The sequence below is a fragment of the Lepisosteus platostomus genome, chromosome 19 (genome assembly GCF_059453375.1).
Source record: "Lepisosteus platostomus isolate fLepPlt1 chromosome 19, fLepPlt1.hap1, whole genome shotgun sequence".
Taxonomy (NCBI): domain Eukaryota; kingdom Metazoa; phylum Chordata; class Actinopteri; order Semionotiformes; family Lepisosteidae; genus Lepisosteus; species Lepisosteus platostomus.
The window spans coordinates 12,721,443-12,745,035 of record NC_142629.1 but is presented as its reverse complement, the minus strand read 5'-3'; the positions used below and the strand labels follow the sequence as shown (position 1 = coordinate 12,745,035).

Here is a 23,593-nt window from a genome sequence, read left to right as displayed (position 1 = left end):
TTGAAGCACAAACAAAACGTCCATCTAACAGCCTGAAAGTCAGGGGTGAAGCGAGCACGCTGCCGAGAGGAAGAGTGTGTGAAAAACACTGAGCTCAAGGAACGGGTCCGACAGGCAGGTCACGACCTGCGGGACCAGTGTTCTGAGTCACACAGAAAGCCCTGATCCAGCGTTATATCACCTCACATTTTCAAAGAGCCTGTTTGCTGGTATTGAGAAAAGGAGACAAAAACTGAAGGCACAGTTCAGCCTAAAGAACTCCAACCCAGATTCCCTACAAAGCTTCTGGGGAGAAGAGTCACATATTCAGAGAAAGCAGACCGCACTCTGGTCAATTTTATTAAGTTCGTTATTTATTGATACGATCATTGTCCCTTCTCTTTTGTAGCCTTTCTAGAAAGACTTGAAGATTCAGTTAATGTCTCTCCCAAGAGGAAAGGAGATTACTTTGAGGAGCTTGAGAAGACGCAATCAATCTCTGCTGTGTGTCACAAAGGTGATAATTACTTACATATTTAGAAAAACGAGTTAGAGTGGGTTATTAATTAACAACCCAAAGTTCTATCCATACAAATAAGGTCATTCAAGGGGAATTAGATAAAGAATAACGATATCAAAGCGTTGCTCAAGATCGCGTTAAGAAATATGTGGTTGGGTTCGACTGGTTCGTGGACACTTCTAATTACGCTTCAATAACATGGCTGGAGAGCTGGTTTCAGACACCCACCACTCTTTGCTCAAAGAGTGGCCATTACTCTCAACCCTAAATATAATTTCCTGGGATAATCAGATGTGCCCTTGAGGTCTTGTTTTACTGCTGAGTGTGAAGCAATGCACCAGACTGAGGCTGTCGGGATCTTGCAGGATCCTGGCTACTTGTATCAAGTTCCCTCATAATCTCCTCAGCTAAAGGCTGAGAAGATTTTACTCATTTAACCTGCCAGGGGATGACACTCCATTTAGACCTGGAATTTTCTGGTCACTCTTCTTTGAGCTCTTTCTGAGGCAGCAATACTAAGTTCTTAACATTACTTCCTCGGAAAGCACCTCAAATTTTCTGCGACTGATGGATCTTGAAACAAATAATTCCAATTTGAATAATTACTGTATATCACAAGAACATGGAACAAAGTTTCATCATTCATCCATATTCTAACCACTTTATTCAACACAGGCTCGTGGGGGAGTATGTCGGCAAGCAATGGGCGCAAGGCAGGATACCCTGGACAGGACACCAAAGCAAAGCACCAAAGCGGGACACAGACACACACAACCAGTCAACAAAGTCCAGGGCCAATTTTCCCAGAAGCCAACTAGCCATATCACCCTGCAACTCAACCTGAAGCTCAGCAGGTGTGAGCCTGGTCAGTACCTGGATGGGAGAACTTCTGGGAAAACTAAGGTTGCTGCTGGAAGAGATGCTAGTGGGACCAGTAGGGGGTGCTCACCCTGCAGTCTGTGTAGGTCCTAATGCCCCACTATAGTGATGGGACACTGTACTGTAAAAAAGGCGCCATCCTTCAGATGAGACATAAAACCGGGGTCCTGACTCTCTGTGGTCATTACAAATCCTGATTAAAAAAACATTGGATTAAAAATCAAAACGAGTGGTGGTGTTACACCGGCATCCTGGCCAAATTTCTTATTAGCCTTTACCAATCATGGCCTCCTAATAATCCCCATCTGTGAACTGGCTTCATCACTCTGCTCTCCTCCCCACTGATAGCTGGTGTGTGGTGAGTGTACTGGTGCACTATGGCTGCTGTCGCATCATCCAGGTGGGGCTGCACACTGGTGGTGGTGGAGGGGAGTCCCCATTACCTGTAAAGCGCTTTGAGAAGAGTGTCCAGAAAAGCGCTATATAAGCGTATAGAATTATTATTATAAATATTATAACAAACTCCATGCAGACAGCACCCCAGGTCCAGAAAATGCTAATCACTGCGACACCATGCCAAGTGTGTAACATTTTATACACACACATTTTACAGCATATGTGTAAAAAATCACAACTAGGTAAAAAAGAGATAGAAACTAACAAAGTTAGTCACTCTTCTGTGTGTACAACCCCATGGAGGTGTGGAAGGGGTCACTCCTCTGTGTGTGTGTGGAAAGAGTCACTCCTCTGTGTGTGTGTGGAAAGAGTCACTCCTCTGTGTGTGTGTGGAAAGAGTCACTCCTCTGTGTGTGTGTGGAAAGAGTCACTCCTCTGTGTGTGTGTGGAAAGAGTCACTCCTCTGTGTGTGTGTGGAAAGAGTCACTCCTCTGTGTGTGTGTGGAAAGAGTCACTCCTCTGTGTGTGTGGAAGGAGTCACTCCTCTGTGTGTGTGGAAGGAGTCACTCCTCTGTGTGTGTGGAAGGAGTCACTCCTCTGTGTGTGTGGAAGGAGTCACTCCTCTGTGTGTGTGGAAGGAGTCACTCCTCTGTGAGTGTGGAAGGAGTCACTCCTCTGTGTGTGTGGAAGGAGTCACTCCTCTGTGAGTGTGGAAGGGGTCACTCCTCTGTGAGTGTGGAAGGGGTCACTCCTCTGTGAGTGTGGAAGGGGTCACTCCTCTGTGTGAGTGTGGAAGGGGTCACTCCTCTGTGTGAGTGTGGAAGGGGTCACTCCTCTGTGTGAGTGTGGAAGGGGTCACTCCTCTGTGTGAGTGTGGAAGGGGTCACTCCTCTGTGAGTGTGGAAGGGGTCACTCCTCTGTGAGTGTGGAAGGGGTCACTCCTCTGTGAGTGTGGAAGGGGTCACTCCTCTGTGAGTGTGGAAGGAGTCACTCCTCTGTGAGTGTGGAAGGAGTCACTCCTCTGTGAGTGTGGAAGGAGTCACTCCTCTGTGTGTGTGGAAAGAGTCACTCCTCTGTGTGTGTGTGGAAAGAGTCACTCCTCTGTGTGTGTGGAAAGAGTCACTCCTCTGTGTGTGTGGAAGGGGTCACTCCTCTGTGAGTGTGGAAGGAGTCACTCCTCTGTGTGTGTGGAAGGAGTCACTCCTCTGTGAGTGTGGAAGGAGTCACTCCTCTGTGTGTGTGGAAGGGGTCACTCCTCTGTGTGTGTGGAAGGGGTCACTCCTCTGTGTGTGTGGAAGGGGTCACTCCTCTGTGTGTGTGTGGAAAGAGTCACTCCTCTGTGTGTGTGTGGAAAGAGTCACTCCTCTGTGTGTGTGTGGAAAGAGTCACTCCTCTGTGTGTGTGGAAAGAGTCACTCCTCTGTGTGTGTGGAAGGGGTCACTCCTCTGTGTGTGAGTGGAAGGGGTCACTCCTCTGTGTGTGCAGCCCTGTGTGAGTGTGGAAGGGGTCACTCCTCTGTGTGTGTGGAAGGGGTCACTCCTCTGTGTGTGTGGAAAGAGTCACTCCTCTGTGTGTGTGGAAGGGGTCACTCCTCTGTGTGTGTGGAAGGGGTCACTCCTCTGTGTGTGTGGAAGGGGTCACTCCTCTGTGTGTGTGGAAGGAGTCACTCCTCTGTGTGTGTGGAAGGAGTCACTCCTCTGTGTGTGTGGAAGGAGTCACTCCTCTGTGAGTGTGGAAGGAGTCACTCCTCTGTGAGTGTGGAAGGAGTCACTCCTCTGTGTGTGTGGAAGGAGTCACTCCTCTGTGAGTGTGGAAGGGGTCACTCCTCTGTGTGTGAGTGGAAGGGGTCACTCCTCTGTGTGTGAGTGGAAGGGGTCACTCCTCTGTGTGTGCAGCCCTGTGTGAGTGTGGAAGGAGTCACTCCTCTGTGAGTGTGGAAGGGGTCACTCCTCTGTGTGTGCAGCCCTGTGTGAGTGTGGAAGAGTGTAAAATGTCACTCAGTCTGGAGGTCCATCCTCATCTCTGCCTTCCAATACTAGCCTCAATTGATTGAGGTCGTGACCTCGGACCTCCCAGGTGGATTTGGGATACGCCGTAATCTCATTAGTGCTGCCAGCTAGACACCTTCCTGCCCCCCCTCAGGGGCTAATCCCCCTCACGTGCTGCGACTGTGAGCACAAGCGCCTACAGGAGCCGGTCATACACCGAACCGCTCTGATGCGCCACGCTTTGTCAACTGAACTCTTTCTTTTGCCATGACTGCTTCTAGGTGTGTACACTGAGTTCAGCAGATTGACAGATCTCGAAGCAGGCTTGGGAATGTGCGTTAGTTTTCAAGGCTGAAAAAGAAATTCACATTTTATGCTTTAAGTTTTTAATACAACATATAAATAAGTAGCTACAAAAACTGACCTTATAAAATAACTATTTCAATACTACATCATGTCTTTATCTTCCACTTGAAACACTACAGAACAGTAAAGGTCAACAGCAATTAACACGTATGGTCTGGCGGCATGAGTACAGTTCAGTGGAGGGAAAGAATGGTAGGGTGTACAGCTACACCTGGAGCAGGAGGGTGTGGAGGAGACCAAACTGGTCCAGGCCTGAAGTCTCTCAGCTTGTGGTTCCACTGCTGAGGGCTGTTTGTGGATACTGAAGTATCCGCCCCTTTTTGAAAACTGTATAAAAGCATAAAGCTAAAATAGAAGGTCAAAGCAGTGTTGGGAGCAGGAAATGAAAGGTGCCTAAAAGAGACAGACCATTGAGACGTGATTTTGAAGCCGTTTGGATGCTGTACAAACCACAGCCCATTTTAACTGTCTTACGGCTCCACCTAGGGGCCAAAAGGAAGAAGTGCTGTTAACCAGAAGAGGATTCGACAGTCTTGCAGAGAAAGGGCACTGCAACAGCTGAAGAGCTCTTTCTACTTAACTGTTAGAATTCCTTCCTCAACTGGACATATTTAATATAACAAAAAGTGATAGAAAATCATGTATAGTAAGGCTGAGGCCTACAATTTCCCCTGTTAATTACAAATTCATTTTGAAAAGAAAGATTCAAATGGGAAAATGGTGCTTGATACTCCAAGAGAAAACATTCTGCACTACAATATGGCAGCCCATATAATCAGCGAAACAATAAAGTTATAACATTAATTTAAATGTTAATAAAGCTCATTCCTGGCAGGGATCACGGCAGAATGGAGCGTATCCCAGGAGGCACGCTGGAGGGTAAGCACAGAAGGACAACTTAGACCAATTAACCTGAATGGCATGGCTTTGGAAAGTGGGAAGAAACTTCAGACAGATGCAGGAAGAACATGCAAACTCCACACTGAAGGTACCCCAGCCCAGCGCTAACCATCACATCACTGGACTGCCTTCCTATCAACCAAAGTGCAAGAAAAAAATACTGACATACAACAACCACAAGCGACAGCAATGCTATAACCACAAAGGTCAGCAGAGATACAGATGTCTACAGTAACGATGTCACAATACTGCACTCTAGGAGCCAGTTAGAGTTGTTAAAAATTATTATGATACTTTAATATGCAGGACACCTGAAGAAGGCCCCACAGCCAAAATGTTGTGTTTTCCTTCTTCTCTTTTCAAGTAATAAACCAATTACTTGCTCCTTTGATACTTTTATATATTATTATACTAAAATCAGAGATTGGGAAGCATCAATGCAAGTTGTGCAGATATTAAAAAGGAAATAATGCACGTTTAGAAAGTTCAGGAAATCAACTAACTAGTCATCTGGCGAGTCGACATGCAGGCCTGACTTCCTTCCTGTGTGCTCTGTGTCAGACGAGCAGCAGCTCCAGCTTGGCTCTGCTGAAAGAGCAGGGCTCATGCTCGCTGCAGGGGCAGTGGAGCTGTCCGTGAGCGCTGCAGGGAGCGAGGCCTGACCGTGAACTGGTAAAGATGACACGACCACTCTCTCTTCCTGTGCGGGATGAGCACAGCTAACCTCCTGCACACAGCCTGCGCCCCACGCACACCTGCCAGGCACCGCAGATCTGAAGATTCCCCATCATGTTCCACTCGTCTCCTCTTTGTCATGTTAAATACATCATCGAGGCTAAACGCAGGAGGCATCAGGGCGGTCTGCATCACAGTTTCATCTGCTACAATACTCTAAAATCACTGAAAGTGTTGAATGTTAATTAACGTTGCAGTTTTTCCCCCATTCCACGTCTGGAAAATTCTCTACAAGCTGTATAGCTCAAGATTGGCTTTCAGGTTACATTCTCCAGCTAAATTTCCAGTTGTATTCCCTCTTCCAGGATTTGAATTTCATACAGAAAAATCATGAGGACAACTTTTTTTAAAATGTGAATTGTCAAAAAATCCTGACACTAATTTATCCCTAATTTAGCTTAATTAGTCTTAAGACTTAACACTTAAGCAGTCGACCACATGGGTAAAAACAGAAGAACATAAAGAAAGAGAAACCAGGGGTAACAGTCATTTCTGTTGATAATCTCAAATAGGTTCAAGTTCAAGTTTATTGTCATTATACTCATATACAGGTATATGGTATAACGAAATGCTATTTAGCTAGCTCTCGGACATAAGTAGTACAAGAAAAAAAAACAATACAATTGTATAACAAAAGAAAGACAGAGACAACAGGCAGTGTGCAAAAAACAACAACAGACGATGTGCAAAAACAACAACAGGCAATGTGCAAAAACAACAACAGGCAATGTGCAAAAACAACAACAGGCAATGTGCAAAAACAACAAAAAGGTAACAGGTTATGTGCAAAAATATGCATCAACAGAATGAAATAATGGGATAGAAATTATGGGGAGTGAGCTTTTAACATGTATGGTAGAGGTAGATTTTTTAATGTGTGTTTGGGTTTTTGGTAAGAAAGAAAGAAGGTACTGTGAGGTTCAGATCATAGGTGAGAGGTGAGGTGAGAGTGGGAGAGGCTGGGAGTCGAATAGTTTGATAGTGCGGGGGTAAAAACTGTCTCTGAGTCTGGTAGTCTGGGCCCGAATGCTCCGGTACCGTTTTCCAGATGGTAGCAGATCATAAAGTCTGTAGATGACAAAAGTCTTTAAAGGGCCTCCAGACCAGTGGCAAATAGTGCCAGGATCCAGACTGAAAGCTGTATCAGTTGATTGAAACCAAAAAGGACATTTTGGTTTTTCCACAAAAACATTTCATTTGACAACTAGTGGTCCCTAAATGTAGTGTAGAGCTTAACGCTGCTTTGCGGGTCAGGGTGATTTCTGCTGGATCCACTCATTTTATCTTAACCTCCCAGTGCCCTGTTCTTTCTTCTTTCTAAACACGATGGTAGTGATACAAAAAGGAGCCCTCTGAAATATGCACAGAGCCTCACTCCACAAGACGGCACACACATCACCTTTCCTCTGTAGCTTCCGCCTGCACTAGCGAGTCTAAAATTAGAGCCCTCAGCAAAGCACCCTCTGCCTTGAACATGTGCGCCGTGGCCTCTGTACAGAACGCCCTCGCTGCACTCACACACTACTTAAACCATGTCACCCACAAACCTTGAGACCCCCATCTTGTGGGAACGTGAGATCTGGCTAATTCTTCTTTTATGACCACTTAAATCGGACAGAAAAATGCGATCCCTGAGCAATGATGTCAATGTAGCAAGCGGTGCAGGTTTTGAACCTGGTGTTCAGTGGCAGAGCCATGAGGCGCTCTGACCAATCTGAAATGCGTGTGACCCCAATGGCCAGGTGACCGCACTATCAACATGTGACAGCTGACTAACAAGCCACGGCAAAGCCATTAGCACTGCTGGACAGCTGCGCGACAGCGACAGAGGTCATGGGGAATAAAACAAGCTGTGTTTTCTAAGGGCTACCAAGCCCTAGAAAGTGCCTGAGAGAGAAGCCGGTCTTATTTTAGAGCTTCTAATAGGGTGGAGGTCTGTCTCTCAGAACAACGTCCACAGAGCAGCAAAATGGACAGCAAAGAGGAGGAACTGTTACAGTTAAAAACAGGGTACAAGCTAGTCCTAGGATGGGTGACCAAGGCATGCCATCTACTGCGTTTCCAATTGAAGGATAACTCACCTGGTTTTGTGATAAACAGATTTCAGTGATTTTACTTAGAAAACATATTGACCATATACACGTGAACAAAAACAACCACTGAAAACCAGCAGCCCTGCCTGATTTCTATTTCTTCCCCTCAAGAGGGGCAGTAGCAGCGGGCTTTTCACAGCACCAGACCCCAAAGACAGAGAATCGTATGTTTAATTCAGTTATTCAACCGCTGCCCTCCAGGGCCTGAGCTTACCCCTCCTGACTTCACTGCACCAGTACAGTAAAACCCTGCTTTAGCACAGACTTCACTTTGATCCACTTCAGATTCAACAGACAGGATCTGCCAAAGAGGGAATTCTGTCTGTTCAATCAGCAATGAGGGACTTTCCCCACAATAAATGGGGAAATGCACAGATAATAAACCAAGGTCATATGCTTAAAATGGGTGTTGACTGTGCTTCATATGATTTAGCAACTTTATACAGAACATTTACGACTCTCGAGTAAAACTGCAGAGCAACACCCCATGCTGATATATCCACTAACAGCATACTGCCCTGCAGGTACACCAATTGCACGCAGGTGCTATGGAGAGGATAATGCAGTATCTGAACATCAGCTCTCACTGCACAACCTACTTCCTGCTTGGCTAGCCTTCCTCTCCCACTCTCCATCTCCAGACTTGAACAAGATACTCTTACTCTACACACCAGGTCTGCCCCTGATCTCGGATCAACCCCGGTAAGTTCAGACCCAGTGACAAACACTCCATCCTTCTCATAATTCAGACAAAAAATGAACATTTTGCTACTTTTTATGGTTTGATCGTGAAATGGGATTTTTAATCATGACACCTCCAGCTTTGTACCTCAATGATCAGAAAAAAATTCAGTACTGCACACAACCTATATACACACCACTTATACATGTAGATAAAACACGTCAGCCCAGCACAACTCTGTTCGCAACAGAGCCAGTGAAACTGGAAAGGAGAAAACTTTCATGTTTTCAATTTCATTACAAAAGACCCCTGCTGCACTGACACAAAAAAAGTTGCATGCCTTACAGCAGCCCGCAAAAAGCCAGCACACCGGCAGGGGGTTGAATTTTGAAACATGACCAGCCCAATTCCTGAGGCAGCACCTTATAATACGCATCTCTGCTGCGTCTGTGACAGACGCCTCTCAGAGGAAGTGAAAGAAATCTCCTGAACTCTCCTGCACGCAGATTTCAACCGCACCAAGGTCAATAAAAAACAAAAAGATGGTAAGTAACAGCTTTATTTTTTTTCTATAAAATATTGACTTATTTTATGACAAAAAAAGAGGCATTTTAAAGGTGCAGGCACATTCAGAGTTACAGCAGTTACAAGAGACCCTAAAACTGACTTCCAAACTTTCAGTTTTACAGGAACAGAATGTCTGAAAGGAATACACACTGCCATTTTAATGTTTTTTTCTTTAAAAAAATGAAAGCAATAAAAATGCAAATACAAACGCTGTGCACAGTTTTGAACCGGGTACCAATGGCGTGAAGTGAGAGAGACAACACAGTATGCTTGGAAACTCTGTCCCTGTAACATGCACTCATGTTCAGTCCAAGACAGAAATCATGAAAGATGTGCAAACAGCTGTAAAAGATGACAGAACAGTTTCTCTATGATATATGGGTCGTGTTCACCGCTAATAATACAAAAATCAGTATCTTGAGATGCAGTGAAATGGTGCACATACAGATTTTTAAGTGCATGCTTTTTTTCAGAAATTTTAAACTCCTCTTGCTTTTTACCCAATCGCCCATGACCTGGCAGCTAATTTTATACCAGGCTGGATCACATCCTGTAGGGCCTCCTACATGTGGGCAGGAGCCTGCTCTCCCACCCAGTGGGCTCTGCCAGGGTAACACCTACTGTGCCAGGCAGGATGTGCCTCTCTCTTTAAATGGCTGCCGAGCACCAGCCGCTGTATGATTTCCTTGTTAGCACACATATCCGGCGTCATCTGGAGCTATATATAAACGACTAAGAAATAAAATCAATGCCTGAAGACAGGTTAAGATCCACTTGTGTGTGTCGTTCACATTAGTATAAGAGCATTAATTATTTCCGATATGCTAAGAGAGCTAACAGAAGTATACAAAGATGCCAGACAAACCAGAGACAAAGTGTGAAAAAACAATATTAAAATGTATGTTTTTAAAGAACAGTTTTAGGGCCTTTAAATAGGCTCACTTAAATAAGAGAGTGGAACATTGCAGCAAATTCTGTTCTGGAACAAGATTCTTTGCACGATTCTTTGTTCTGACAGTTCAGAACTGCTGGAGATGGAGGATGTCTACAGTATACAGTACTTCTATCTATCAGTAGTTAGGAACCTGGAAAGGGCCAAAATTCAGAAAGTCGGGCCGGACAGTGAGGAAGTGCTCACAATGAAACCATCGTATATTAAGCTGAGTGAAGAGGTGTCTAGTGAATATGCCTTCAGTTAACAGACCACCAGCGTCTGTGTAAGCAGCAGTTTTTAACCTTTAACAAAAGAGGCACAAAAAGACTTTCCATATTTCTCTCTTTAAAAACACAAATTAGGCCATAACACAACATAATACTGCTGCTGCTGCAAATATGATTATAAGCTAAGAGCTTGATCAATATCAGCCCATACAGAAAACAAATGGCAGTCCTGACTGGATGCTACCCTACGTCACATGAGCAACAGATTGCCTACATTTCAGTCAAAAGAAAGTTTTCTCAATTGCTAAAACAAGACAACAGAATGCATTTTAACAGGTTCCACTGAATAGGGGAGTTCTTCACTAAATAAAATATTTTTAAGGTGAGACTATTCAGATGGGCCAGCAGCTACATCACCCTGCAGCTCTCAACTGGCTATCCACTGAAGCTAAGCAGGGTTGAGCCTGGTCAGTACCTGGGCGCCATCTTTCAGATGAGACTTTAGAGGTCCTGACTCTCAGTGGTCATTAAAGTTCCCCGGGCATTTCTCGAGAAGAGTAGGGAGTTATCCTGGTGTCTGTGCCAAATTTCCCCCCCCTGCCTTTACCGTGGCCTCCAAATTGTCCCCATGTGTGATTGGGTTGCACTTGCCCTGCAATGGACTGGCGTCCTGTCCAGGGTGTACCCTGCCTCACGCTCATTGCTTGCCGGATAGACTCCGGATTCTCACGACACCGTATGATATAAAGTGGTTTGGTAAATTACAGGACTAACTATTCAGATGGTGGGCTGAATATTCCACATCTTGTCAGTGTATCATCACTATCACTTCAATGCTAAGGCAAATGAATGTTCAGTAAACCTAGTAAAGATACTATGAATTAAATATTCACTTCCTGACCTACAAGGTATCTTTGTGACCCAACAGGGAACTCAGTTACCATCTCTGAATGTTAAATGAGGGTACCTAAATGCTTCCAAATGTTTTTCTTCTACAGCTTTACTGAAAGGGACCAGTAAAGAGTTATTGGTGGAAATATTTGAGATCTGGCTGCTGTACCTCCTGAAAACTGACATTTTTCCACATGATAAGACTTAAAAAGGTACAATTAGCCAGACAGATTGGTTTGGTAAAAACTACAGCTATTATGTAATATCCCTCAAAGAGCTATACAAGCCTAATTTTAAATGATTAAACGGTTTCTTATGTATCAAGAGATCTAAAGGCCATAATGTAAGTTTTGCTTGTGCAAGAGCGTACAATTTTAAAAACCTAATCAAAGCCACAACTGTTAGTAATGAAACAGAAACAGATGAGAATGCAAGACCATGTGCCTAAGAAAGCTCAGAGTGATTGCATTCCAGCCTTCTGCTCTTATCTGCCCATTCCTTTTAATCACTTTCCTCTGTGCGAGTGGACTTTTAAAGAAGCCAGTGTCGGACCAGACTGAGTGGCACGGATAACGTGTGGGCACAACACCAAGAGCTGGCACAAATCGTCACGCAGGGGTCCGATTTTTATTAATGGGTCAGAAATGTATGGCACCGCTTGGGGTGACCTGATGCAGACAATTCCAGTTCCTCTGGAATGCTCAGCGTTCTATGGCTTCTGATGTTTGAGAAAAAGATCTTAGATCAAGCCTCGCTATTTCATCTTGGTTGAATAAGGGGCACCATTGTCAAACAGTACCATTACAACAAGCAGTATACACCAGAACTAGCAAAACAATGCACAGCCTTGCCCATACCCTGTTACTGAAGACATCAGCAGGTTCCAACATTAGGTGGCACCCTTGTTGCAATCATGAAAAACCGAGAGAGAAGATGTTTTATCCTGCAGCATGTCCCCTTACTGTTCTTTCCCTCTCACTCAGCATCTTTGTTTTCTTTCCCCCTCCAGTCAAGCTCAACAGGGTCATCCTATGAAACAAGTACAACTACAACAGAGCTCCCCAGCCAAGACAGCCCTGAGTCTAGCACAAGGACCAGCACTGCAGCACTGGAGGAAACCAGCACTGCAACAACCACCACCCTCCTGGAGACCAGCACAACAGAGGGCCGCAGTCTGGGGAAAGACATTGCAGCTTTGGACTGGTGTTACTTGTCCCTTGCTCTAGTAGGCCTGATAGCCAGCGGTTTCATTCTCTACAGCTACCTTAAGTCCTACAGAACTGGATGCACCTTCAGAAAACTGGACATCCTTGTTGGTGCCCTTTCCATTTCAGACTCTTTCATCATTCTTTACTCCATCCCCACCATTCTGCTGCCCTACTCGAAGATCACTAACCCGAGCTGTGCCGTGTTTTCCTTCTTCTTCAACTTTGCCTATTTGAACGCCCAGTTTCTCCACGTTCTCGTGGGGTGTTTTCTGAAGTGGGAGGAGAGTCGGGCCAGAGTAGCTCTGGTGAGGAAGGCCGTGGGCCATCCTGCCGTGTGTGTGGCCCTGTCAGCTCTCGCCGCCTTCCTCTGCTCCGTGCTGATAACGGGGCTTCTGGGGACACACGAGGGGATCCATCAGAACATCGCCTGCCAACTGGATCCGCCTGAAGCCTCGCCCCAGTATGACATAGCCAAATTCAGCCTTGGATTTCTGCTTCCCTATCTCCTTCTGATGGGCCTCCTCATCACCTGCTGTGTCGTGTGGATAAGAGACAAAGTGAGCTTCCCTTCCAGGCTTAAGACATGTTCAGGGATCCTGGCAGTAGGCCTTACTGCTTTCTGCAGCAGACTGGTCTACAATTCTATCCTGGTCCACAGAAGTGGCCTGGAATCGGACACAGGTGAGGGTTCACTCTGGAAGCAGGCCCTGACGCACAGTGCAGAGCTTGTGCTCTTCTCCGCCTGCTGCCTCGAGCTGGTGCTCCTCGTCTTCCTCTGCCAGCCGTGCCAGGATGCCCGGAGGGACGTGGTGAGGCACCTCCAGCACTGCTGCCAGAGCATCAGCAGACGGGAGGCCAACCGGAACATCATGGAGCCCCACATTGAAATAGGAAAAGAGGACCCAATATCGCTGAATTCAGACAACCAGGAGAGCTGAGATACTGCAAGAGCCTCTTCTCCATCCCAGCATGAATGATCATTAACAAACAGGACTGTTAACTAAGGGAAGAACCTCGCCCGTTGCGTAAAGGCACATTCAGAGGCAGATGCAAGGCTTTAGAAGCAAAAACCAACAGCTCTGTTTGCTTCCTCCATGGCCACATCAAACTGTTCAGCAGAATGAATGACATTTTCCAATCTAGTCTTCCGAGACATGATAAAGGCTCACATTAAAAACTGCAGCAAGAAAAAACTTTTTGCTTCCAATCTGCAATGCAGGGTATCAAAGAACAAAGAACAAAGAACAAAATTGTTTTTTTTTTTAAAACACCTTTTTAAAATTAAGTGGCCTTCCACCTAGAGCCAGAAAAAAACGACAGTTTTACAAAACAGCATATCCCCATTCCTTGCACTGTTGGAAACAGCATTCAGGTTCAGTAGTTTAACTCACATGTATCTCACAGTTACAAGCAATCCAGAATCACTAGCCTTGGTCTGAATAACACTGTAGCTTTATTATTATTATTATTATTAATATTTTGCATTGGGAAAGCAGATGTTCTAAACTGAAATAAAACAGCAGTTCAACAAAACCAGAAACAGGAGAGCCTGCAATTAAAAATAAAAAAAGTTCTGCATTTCAGGAGACCAGAGCTCAGATAACTTCTTCAAGCATCACTCAGGAGACAGGCACGTATGTAAAGTTAACTTCAAGTGTACTGGAGCGTGTACGATGAGATCTTCTAAAAAGAAATTAAAAGGCTGATGTGCAAGTAAATGAGTTAATCCTCATAACCCACCCCCTTTTCTTTTTGACTTTGCACAACAGGAGAAATAATATTACAAACTATTCTAGACTGAATGCAGACTCGACTGCTCCATTCATCCATGCTTTGAAATAGAGGGCAAGTTATTGGGGACTATCCGTTCCAATAACCCAACGAGTTCACTGCAGTGCAGCACAGCAATGGCGCCCAACTGCTTGACCTTTCACCTCTCCAGAGCAATTCCAGCGCAGCCTAATGTCATTGAATTTGAACAAAAAGCATGGAGCAACTCTGGACATCCGTTTTCAACAGCTGCAGAAGTACATGATCAGAAAGTCAATGTAAATAAGGGAAATTTATCACGAGGTAACCAATAATTAAAAGTCCATTTTAATTTTGATGCTCACATTCAGTATTAAAACTAAGAAAGCTTGTGTTTCTGTTCGTTCTCAGAGGGGCAAACATCCCATTTGAAATTCTTTCCTGCAAAGTCGAAAGTTCATTTCAGTCGCACAAGTCTCACAATACACCAAGAATTTCTAGAAATGTCAGGTCTTCCTGACTATTTAGGACACAAGAGCTAAAATAATGAATGAAAAGTCCTCCGTTGTGACAGCGTCTCTGTGGTGGGTTAGGAACCAGGTGACTGTGTGATCAAATCAGAGCCGAGCAGGAACACGGGGGGCAATTTCTGTGCTTTGAGAGCAAGAGCTCCTCATTTGACTCCCTGTCTGAGCGGCCAAGGAAATTTGCATTTCGTCAGAAACTGGCCAGGATCACCACAGGAGCACCAACTGCACAACGCTGGCCTCCCACAGCACTTCAGCGCTTGCACTTGGGAATTTAGTGCTTGGTAAAACTCCTAGCATGGCCATGCCATCCACAATACTTACTGTATTTTTTTTAATAAAATATGACAATATATTAAACATTTTACATGAAATCCTGTGTGAATCAATGCCAAAAACAAGCAAATAAAAAAACAGCACACCAAAAGAAGAGGTTAATCAGGTGGTAATAACTTTAGATCAGAGGCTGCATATATCTTTGACCATTTTAGAGATAAATACATTAATGAAGTATTAATATAGTGATGACGTGATAATAACCATCATATCAGTCCTGTAATGGGAGACTACTCAAGACTGAACAGGTACAGACTCAGTGACACAGACGCTTGGGTATTAAGTATTAGTGGAGACAACTGGTTTGCTCATTAATAAACCATCCTGAGTCAGAGGTGATGCGGCCAAGTTCTGCTCCTCCAGCAAATTTGTCTATAGGTTGCCATGGCGATGCTGAATACGCGCGTAGATTCAGAGCCAACCTGTGCAATACAAAGAATGGAGCCCTCGTTGTTTTAGAAAAAATATGATGCAAGAATTCTTTTCAAAGTGGTGGGACACAACTGCTTCAGAGGCTGAACCAGCTTAATAAACAAAAAAGAGAGAACCTCACTTTCCTTGTACTCATTCACTATAGAGATGCACACATAATTTGTCATAATTCAACAAAACAAACCTAACCAGACATTAACATATTTAATATACCACAGACAGAATGGAGAATAAGAAATGGGGCTTAGATCCTCTGCTAATGGCAATTTTACTTTTCAGCCAATTCTTACGTGCACAGATCTTGGGAAATGGAAAAGCTGGAGACAGGCTGAACCACTTGGCAGTGGTTCTATTCTTTTGAGCATCTGCTCACAGGAAGTTCATGAATCACCACTGAGGAGTCCATTCACAAACACTGACCTCCAAAACCAGATTCTTAGCCATTTAGCATATGCACTTGACCTAGAACGTCTGTACAATCGAGGCAATAAACTACTTACTGTAAGTACTGTAAGCACAGAGGTAAAACATTTAGGTGACACAGGTGTTTCTTTAGCCTGTCTTGAAGGTTTTGTCTAGATTGATCTTCTAGATCCACCCTTTATTATATATTTAACAGCCATGTTTGTCAGCCAGAAAAATATCTGAAATAGAATAATTTCCAGTCTGTTGATCAGGTTCTCATATTGCTCATCTCATAATTCGAACAAAAGCAAATGAACAGAGATAATTTCAGGTTTCTCTTTGATGTGCATGAAAAGCAGTGGATGGATTTGGCCAGCACACTGGGGGGAGAATCCGACAACATTGATGGTGCAGACTTTCTCTCCAAGCTTAAGAAATCACAAAAATTAACCCCAAACAAAAGCACTTCAAGCCCATCACTTCCTAAAATCACTGCAGAGGCTTTTGGGCAACTAAACTTTGCCAAGCTAAAACAAATCTGGAAAAAATACAGTAAAGACCCCGAAGCACTGAGGACTACTGGAGCATCCAAGCCAGGCAAAAACTCCTTTTTTCAGACATCATGTGCTTCTCATTTCATCACTGTTTCACAGACACAGTCTCATAGCTGCTAGCTTAATTTAATGACTTGTTCCGAAACTTAAAACGCACACATCCAATGACAAAGTCTTCCTTGCTGTATACAACAGCCTGCTTTCCAGTAACTCAACAGATGTCCTCTCGAAGCTATAAGGTGTCCAAGGAGCCTGCACCATGCCTTTCCTTTTCAAGGTAAACCACACCTTGTTTTCTCTCCCTGACATTCTTGTCAGTGTGCAGCAACTGCGAGTCTATATAAATGAATGCTGCAATGATGGGCAAAAAGACACACACTCACTCAATTACCTAAAAGGGGGCACCTGACATCTAAACAGAAGGAAACTGCTGCTACACAGAGAAGGCAGAGCACACAATCTGGAAAAGGATTTGTATGAAAAAACTGTTTCAGTTAATCGCAACCTGGCAACATCCAGTTTTTTTTAAGTATTCAACTTGATTAGGTGTAGTAATTCAGTGAAAATCACAGTGCCATGCAGAGAGTGTCGTAAATACCAGTAACGGACCCGACTACAAATCAATTTTAAGAGGATTTTCTCTTTCTTTGCCGAGTCTGGGGATCGTTTCCTCTGGCAGGTACGCCAGCGAGGGCCCCGAGCAGTGGGTGGTGACCCTGCAGCACCGTTCCTTCCACAGCGCCCTCACCGCCCACTCCTCCCGGCTCCCAGTGCCCCTTGGGAAGCAAACGGATTCGTGCGGCCAACTTCCAGGTCCACCGAGCACGCGTCGACTAAGAACAAACAAAACGTCTGGAGCCTCGAAACCCGCAAGAACATAACCAAAGAAACCAGCTGGCTGCACATCTCGTTCAGCGCCTCTCGAGCATGAATTCCCACAGGTTTCCATGGTCTTGCCATGCGCCATCCTTATTGTGCCAGGAATTCCTTGTCTGATCCATGTCAGCTGTGTACATACAGCACACCAGTGCTAGAGGAGACCAGACAAACTGCAGATCCCACCCGAATGTTTAGCAGAATAATCTCCTTTCCCCCCAGAGAAACTCCCTAAATTCTAAAAGGTGAAGTGATAACCTTTGAAGCTGAGGCTAACTGATTTGATTCTAACTTCTGATACACAAGACCTGAAGGGTAACACAAACACTGAAGACGGGTGACTTGATCACAGCAACTTGAAGGAGGAATTCCGGTTCTAAAACACATTTTGTTTCTTTATTTACACAGAAATGTGCCTGCTACCCGTCTCATGAAGAAAACTTCTGCAAAAGCGGATAACCAGCGTGTTGTTTTCTCATGGTAGATGTCACTGCGTTTGCAGATGGAGCTGCTGGCCCCGTTTTCTTCTGCTGCTTTGTTTGTTTTCCATGTTGCCGTAGGAATATGTGGTGCCTGGGAAAAACAGGGATGAGCCAAGCAGGCCTGTGAAGCTGGCGGTTGAGTGCTCCCGCAGACGTCTGCCCTGAGGTTCCGGCGGGAAAGCCTTTTCAACGGTTATGAACCGGCTGCTCATCGTTGGCCTTTCTGATGAGAATGGATCTGCTTTGCCGCCCTCCTCCCCATCAACCTCTCTCCTTATTTGTCTAACAAGCATCATCCTGAACTTCAGAGGCCATATCTAAACTGGCTTCCCCTGGTAGTTCTCAGCCCTGAATCTTCTGGGTTTCATTCCTGCGGAGTTCTTCAGCAATTAAGGTAGCTGTTCTGCAGCTCATTAAGACCTTTATATCTGCTCACACGAGCCTGGGTGAGGTTATGAATTAGTATCAACCCTGACAGAACTGCCAGGTTTTACGCCAGCCCTTATTCAGGTGTGTGGGATGCCATTAACTGGACCACTGCAGAACACAAAGTCTATTTCTGATGGGAGGTTTCGATAGCTCGTGATTTCCACCCATGTCTGAACATCATTAGTCACCTATTAGAGCTGTCAAGGTAGAAAAGAATCACCTAATAAGCAAGCAGAGGACTGAATGGACAGAGCTCTGTTTCTTCTCAACTGCACTCGTGCAGTACTGCATTAATGAAAACACAGCCTGAACATTGAGGCATTATGAAACAGTCTGATGGAACCCATGCAAACCTCAAACAAATACAGGAACACAGAACATGAAGATTACATACGAGATAAAATGCTATCTCTTCCATGTCCTCATTACATTCATAGGCAACAAGAAATTCTGTTTTCACTGACCTGCTTTAAATCAGGCTTCAAAAGACATTACTATATTTGGCCTTTTCTTGTAAGTTTACTAGAGTAGCTCCAATATAAAGAAGCTGTTGTTTTTCTTTTTGTTCTTCCGTAGAGAGCTCAGAGATGCTGGGTTACGAATGGTGCTTGTATAATAAAGGTGTTGCTGTCAATTAACTTCAGCATTGCAATTCTGATTCACTGCAGTTTCGCACACAAAAGATAACCAGCATCGGTATGTATTTAAAACCCATCGAGGGCCAGAATCAAAACCATATTTATTTATAAAATGTGACATAATACTGTCCCTATTCAGTTCCAAAAAAGGGAAGTCACTGCTTCACGTTTTCAACATAAAAAACCCAGATACAGTAGATAACTAAAGGTCCTCAGCACCACTGTGAGAGGATACTGCAGAGCGCAGACCTTTGCATGAGTAAAGCCTTGATAGCGTAAGCTGAGAGATCGAAAGCACAGCCAGCTTGTTTTCCGTTTTGAGAGGCAACCGTGCCAACTCAGCGGTTTGGTAAGTGTTTTGTAATTACAGCACTAAGTGCACTCCTGAAGTAAGCTGATGGCAACTAGATCTAGATGGAACAAACATGTTAAAAAAAAACACAGTGGTTGGATTGACTTTTTATGAGTTTACAGCAGGGTTACAACCACCTTTTGAGACTAGAGTGCCTGAAAGACCATTGTCTCACACCTGCGCCGGGCCAGTGAGTGACCGTACCTGAGACCCAGACCGGCGCCAGGCCAGTGAGTGACCACACCTGAGACCCAGACCGGCGCCAGGCCAGTGAGTGACCATACCCGAGACCCAGACCGGCGCCAGGCCAGTGAGTGACCATACCCGAGACCCAGACCGGCACCAGGCCAGTGAGTGACCATACCCGAGACCCAGACCGGCACCAGGCCAGTGAGTGATGACACCAAAGACCCAGACCGGCGCCAGGCCTGTGAGTTACCAAACCTGAGACCCAGACCTGCGCCAGGCCAGTGAGTGACCGCACCTGAGACCCAGACCTGCGCCAGGCCAGTGAGTGACCACACCTGAGGCCCAGACTGGCGCCAAGCCAGTGAGTGACCACACCTGAGGCCCAGACCGGCGCCAAGCCAGTGAGTGACCACACCTGAGGCCCGGACCACTCAAGCCCATGCCTCTCTTTCACTCTCTTCCTACCTGCCTGGTGAATGCACAGAGCTCATTAATAATGTAAAGAGTAGAGACAGTATATGCCCAGTTCACTGTATGCTGGAAGGACCTGTTTATTTGCACAATGTTGGTATACCCCGTAGAAAAAAAGTGCTTCTGGCATCAGTTTCCAGGGCTCACGGACTGACAGGATTCAGCATTCTCAAACCCAGTATCAGCAAAGCAGCTAGAGAAACAACGAGCAAACACTGAGCAGGAAATGGAGCCAGATACTATATTACCAAGGGTCCATATTAAAGGTGATAGCGAACAATGACAAATGCAGACTCTTCAAGTTGTTTTTTTTATACAAGAGTGCGAATGTAAAGCAGAAAGTATAATTAAAATGTCCTCCCACTTCAAGCCCTGTACATAAAAGATTTAGCTTCAGTAACTGATGAACGAACACAGATGATGGTTTGATGGCAGCAAGCGGTCAGGACTGAGCCAAGAACAACACCAGCAGCTACAATAACACTCCCTTCTGCTAAGGAGCCTGAAGTTGCTCTGAATACTTTTCAGTAGGAAGCCAAAATACAAAGAGTACCTCCCCAAAGAGTAGGCCTGGTGGACTCGGAGAATGTCATTAATATTGTTATGCTAAGTACAGTAAAAGTAAAATGTGAATGTAGCTCCCTTGAGGCCATTTATAGATGGTTTAGGGATGAAAAGCAACAAAATATCATCTATTTTGCTGAAGCAAAGCAGTACAAATGTGAACCTCAATGTCGGAATAAAATTTAAAATAGCTATGAAGCAATGCAGATCACTAGAAAAAAACACCCAGAAAAGTTTTTTTTATCTCAGTGAACAGAACATTTAGAAATGTCTTGCGAGCAGAAACAATGCAGACTGACTCGGCTGCATTTGCCCTTCCCTCCCTCTTTCGCAGTGTCCAGCCACTGTGGCGTCTCGGAAGATCTCTCTCTGGTGTGGGATGAGGACAATGGTAGGTTTAATCAGCACAAGACAGGCGTGGAGCCCAGCAGACATGTACAGTAGGTAACAGAGATGTGCCATTTTACCCTTCAGATGGAACATTCCAAAAAATGTCTTCCACTGAGTCCATGGATGCATGCTTCTTTTTATTAGGAATACGTCTATATTGCCCATTACCCATCTACAGCCAGCCTTCTAACATGCAGAGACAAGACAACTCTTCATATAAACTCCCCAAGCACCCAGGCCACAGTGCTACAAATGGTCTTGTTAACCAGTCAGTCAACAAGCCGACATACTGCTCCAAGAGCATTTGCTTAAAAAAATAATTAGGCTATAACGGTTTAAATGATTGATTCAGAAGGATGCAAGAAAATGAGATTAAATTGCTGTTTTTTTTAGTCCTTAAAGTTAAAAAACAAATATGAAAAAAAGTGGCAACAGCATGTACTGATGGTTTTATTTACTTTTAAAAACAACTTCACATTAAGTAATTCTGAACTGCTCATATTGCATGAAACTAAGTTTTTATTAGCTGACGATTTACCTGGACACACAATGGTAACTGCTGGAGAGTCGCGACCAGCAGTCTGAGTACTAGAACTGCTCAGTACTGCTGCTTGAATCGGGTAACAGGACACACCCCCTGGAAGTGAACTATGAGCTCCAATGTGGGAGAGTGGGAGAGGGATGCTCAGTCTTGTCCAAGCGGTTAGAGACTGGTACAGGAACGGTGTCTGTATGGGAACCATCAGCAAGACGGCCTCAGTGACTGAGCCACTGGGAAGCAGCTGGGATCAGTGTTTTTTTGGAAAGCCGAACCCTGTGGATTGATGATTGGTCAGGTTGTGCTTGGTTGTTCTGTTAATGTTAATTCATAAACAACGACAATGCACTCACAGCATAATTGCCACTGAAATTGAGTCAGTCTGAATTTTTTTTTCAGGAAATGGAAAAACAAACCAGAACAAATATCCCTTGTTGCAAGTACGCCTTTAACATCTCAAGCAAAACAAATTGCCCCTCCATATCTTTTTTAAAGACTGAATTAATACAAAATTGTAACCTCCTCAACAAAAGCCAGATATTTATAATCGTCCTGTTTTTCCTGTACAAAAGACAGTAGCTAAATGTTGTCTGGGGAAAAAAAAAAACATTTCTCAGGATCAGTCTGTAACATCTTGTGAACACGTGTCATCACTACGCAATTAGACAAGATCACAGAATGAAACCAGGCAGTGAGGCATTTGAAAAGGAAGTATTCCTTGTGCTGAGCTCACGCTCACTGCTCAAAGCTGCAAGCTGCACAGAGATATTCTGCAAAGAGTGGAGTGTTTACATTACCATTTCATCAAACTGGAGAATTCTAAGTATGAGCTGTAGTAGTTTTCGGAGAGAAATTAGCGTAATTTCATCATCATTCTAGAATGCAGCCTACAATTTTATGGGCAGTGTAGCATAGTGGTTAAGTCTCTGGACTCATGACTGCCAGGTTGTAAGCCTGAGTCCCCACTGTAGACACTGCTGTAGTACCTTGTGCGAGGAGGTGCTTTTTCCCAGTTGCTCCAGTCCACCCAGGTGTATAAGTGGAGACCAGCATCAAGGAGGGGTATTTCCTGAGGTGGACCAGTGTCCAATGTAGGGGCGGAGTCATGTGTGGTCACTCCCCATAATGCCATCGAAACCAGAACAAGCCCTGGCCTTATAAGCCACTATCACTTGAATAGAGTACTAACTTACCTACCCCAGAATGCAGCAGACTCTGGCTAAGTTTTAGAGCTAACGCAGGTGAACGAAAAGCAAGGCATCTTGATGCTGTTTAGTAACTGTTTCAAAGGATTTTTTTCAGAATATTAATGGAAATGACTGTGGCAAAGTCTCTCTCGATGCCAGTTTCAGGAAATGAAGCGCAGATAAAAACAGATAGTGGAAAGGCCAAGAGACAAAATTGAAAGAAATATTGAAATGGAGGCTAAACCAAATAATAAAAAGTTCTTTCTATCCTGCAACAGCAAAAGATTAATCAAGGATTAAGTAAAATATACCCAGGACAGGAATGGTAGACTTTGTGACAATGAAAGGGAATTGGTTAATATACTAAACAAGCAGTTCACTTACTGTAGGTGTTCACCCAGGAAGAAACCAACAACATGCCTCATGCACAGGAATGACAAAGTTCTATACCGGTGAAGAGTTTCAGGTACTGGAAGTATTCAAGATTAATAAACCCCAGGGCCCGATGCTGTCTTTCCAATTATACTAAAAAAATGACATTATTCAGAAGCCATTGATGCAACTCTTCCAGCAGCCCCTGAAGACAGCAGTTGCACCCAAGGACTGGAGAGTAGCTGGTGCAGTTGCAGTCCATAAAAAGGGTGAGAAACTGAACCATGTAATTGACTGACCAATAAGTCTGACTTCTGCTCCATGCAGGGTAAAGTAAAGAACTAGACCAGTGGTTCTCAAACTTTTTGGACCAAGTACCACCCCTAATCCAACCAAAGTATCCAAGTACCACCTACAAGTCATCATCTCATAGGAACCCCAGAAATTCTCAGTGACCAACATGAGCGCGCGTGCACACACACTCACACATACATATAATAAATATTATAATAATAAACTTTATTTGATATAGCGCCTTTAAAGGTGGCTTCTCAAAGTGTTTTACAGAAAAAAAAACATTAACAACAACTAATAAAAAAAGCACCATTTCAGTGAGAGGGGTGAGCCTGTTTAGTTGAGCAAAGCAGATGTGAATTAATTTTTCGAGCCTTGATACAATTCACAACCGAGTCTAACAGATATTAAATTGTCAAGCATTTTCTTGACGGCAAATGTCT

General features: G+C 44.4%; 2 protein-coding genes across 2 annotated transcripts in view; one reads left to right on the top strand and one right to left on the bottom strand.

Moving 5' to 3' along the window:
* chlsn (cholesin) overlaps positions 1 to 23,593 on the bottom strand; it is a 129,552-nt gene that overhangs the window by 67,976 nt on the left and 37,983 nt on the right. The window lies entirely within an intron of this gene.
* Positions 8,938 to 15,015, top strand: LOC148645117 (uncharacterized). Its single transcript, XM_088612843.1, has 2 exons — positions 8,938 to 9,083; positions 12,167 to 15,015. Exons 1-2 carry the CDS (start codon positions 9,081 to 9,083, stop codon positions 13,301 to 13,303), a joined length of 1,140 nt encoding a protein of 379 aa, XP_088468969.1. The 5' UTR covers positions 8,938 to 9,080; the 3' UTR covers positions 13,304 to 15,015.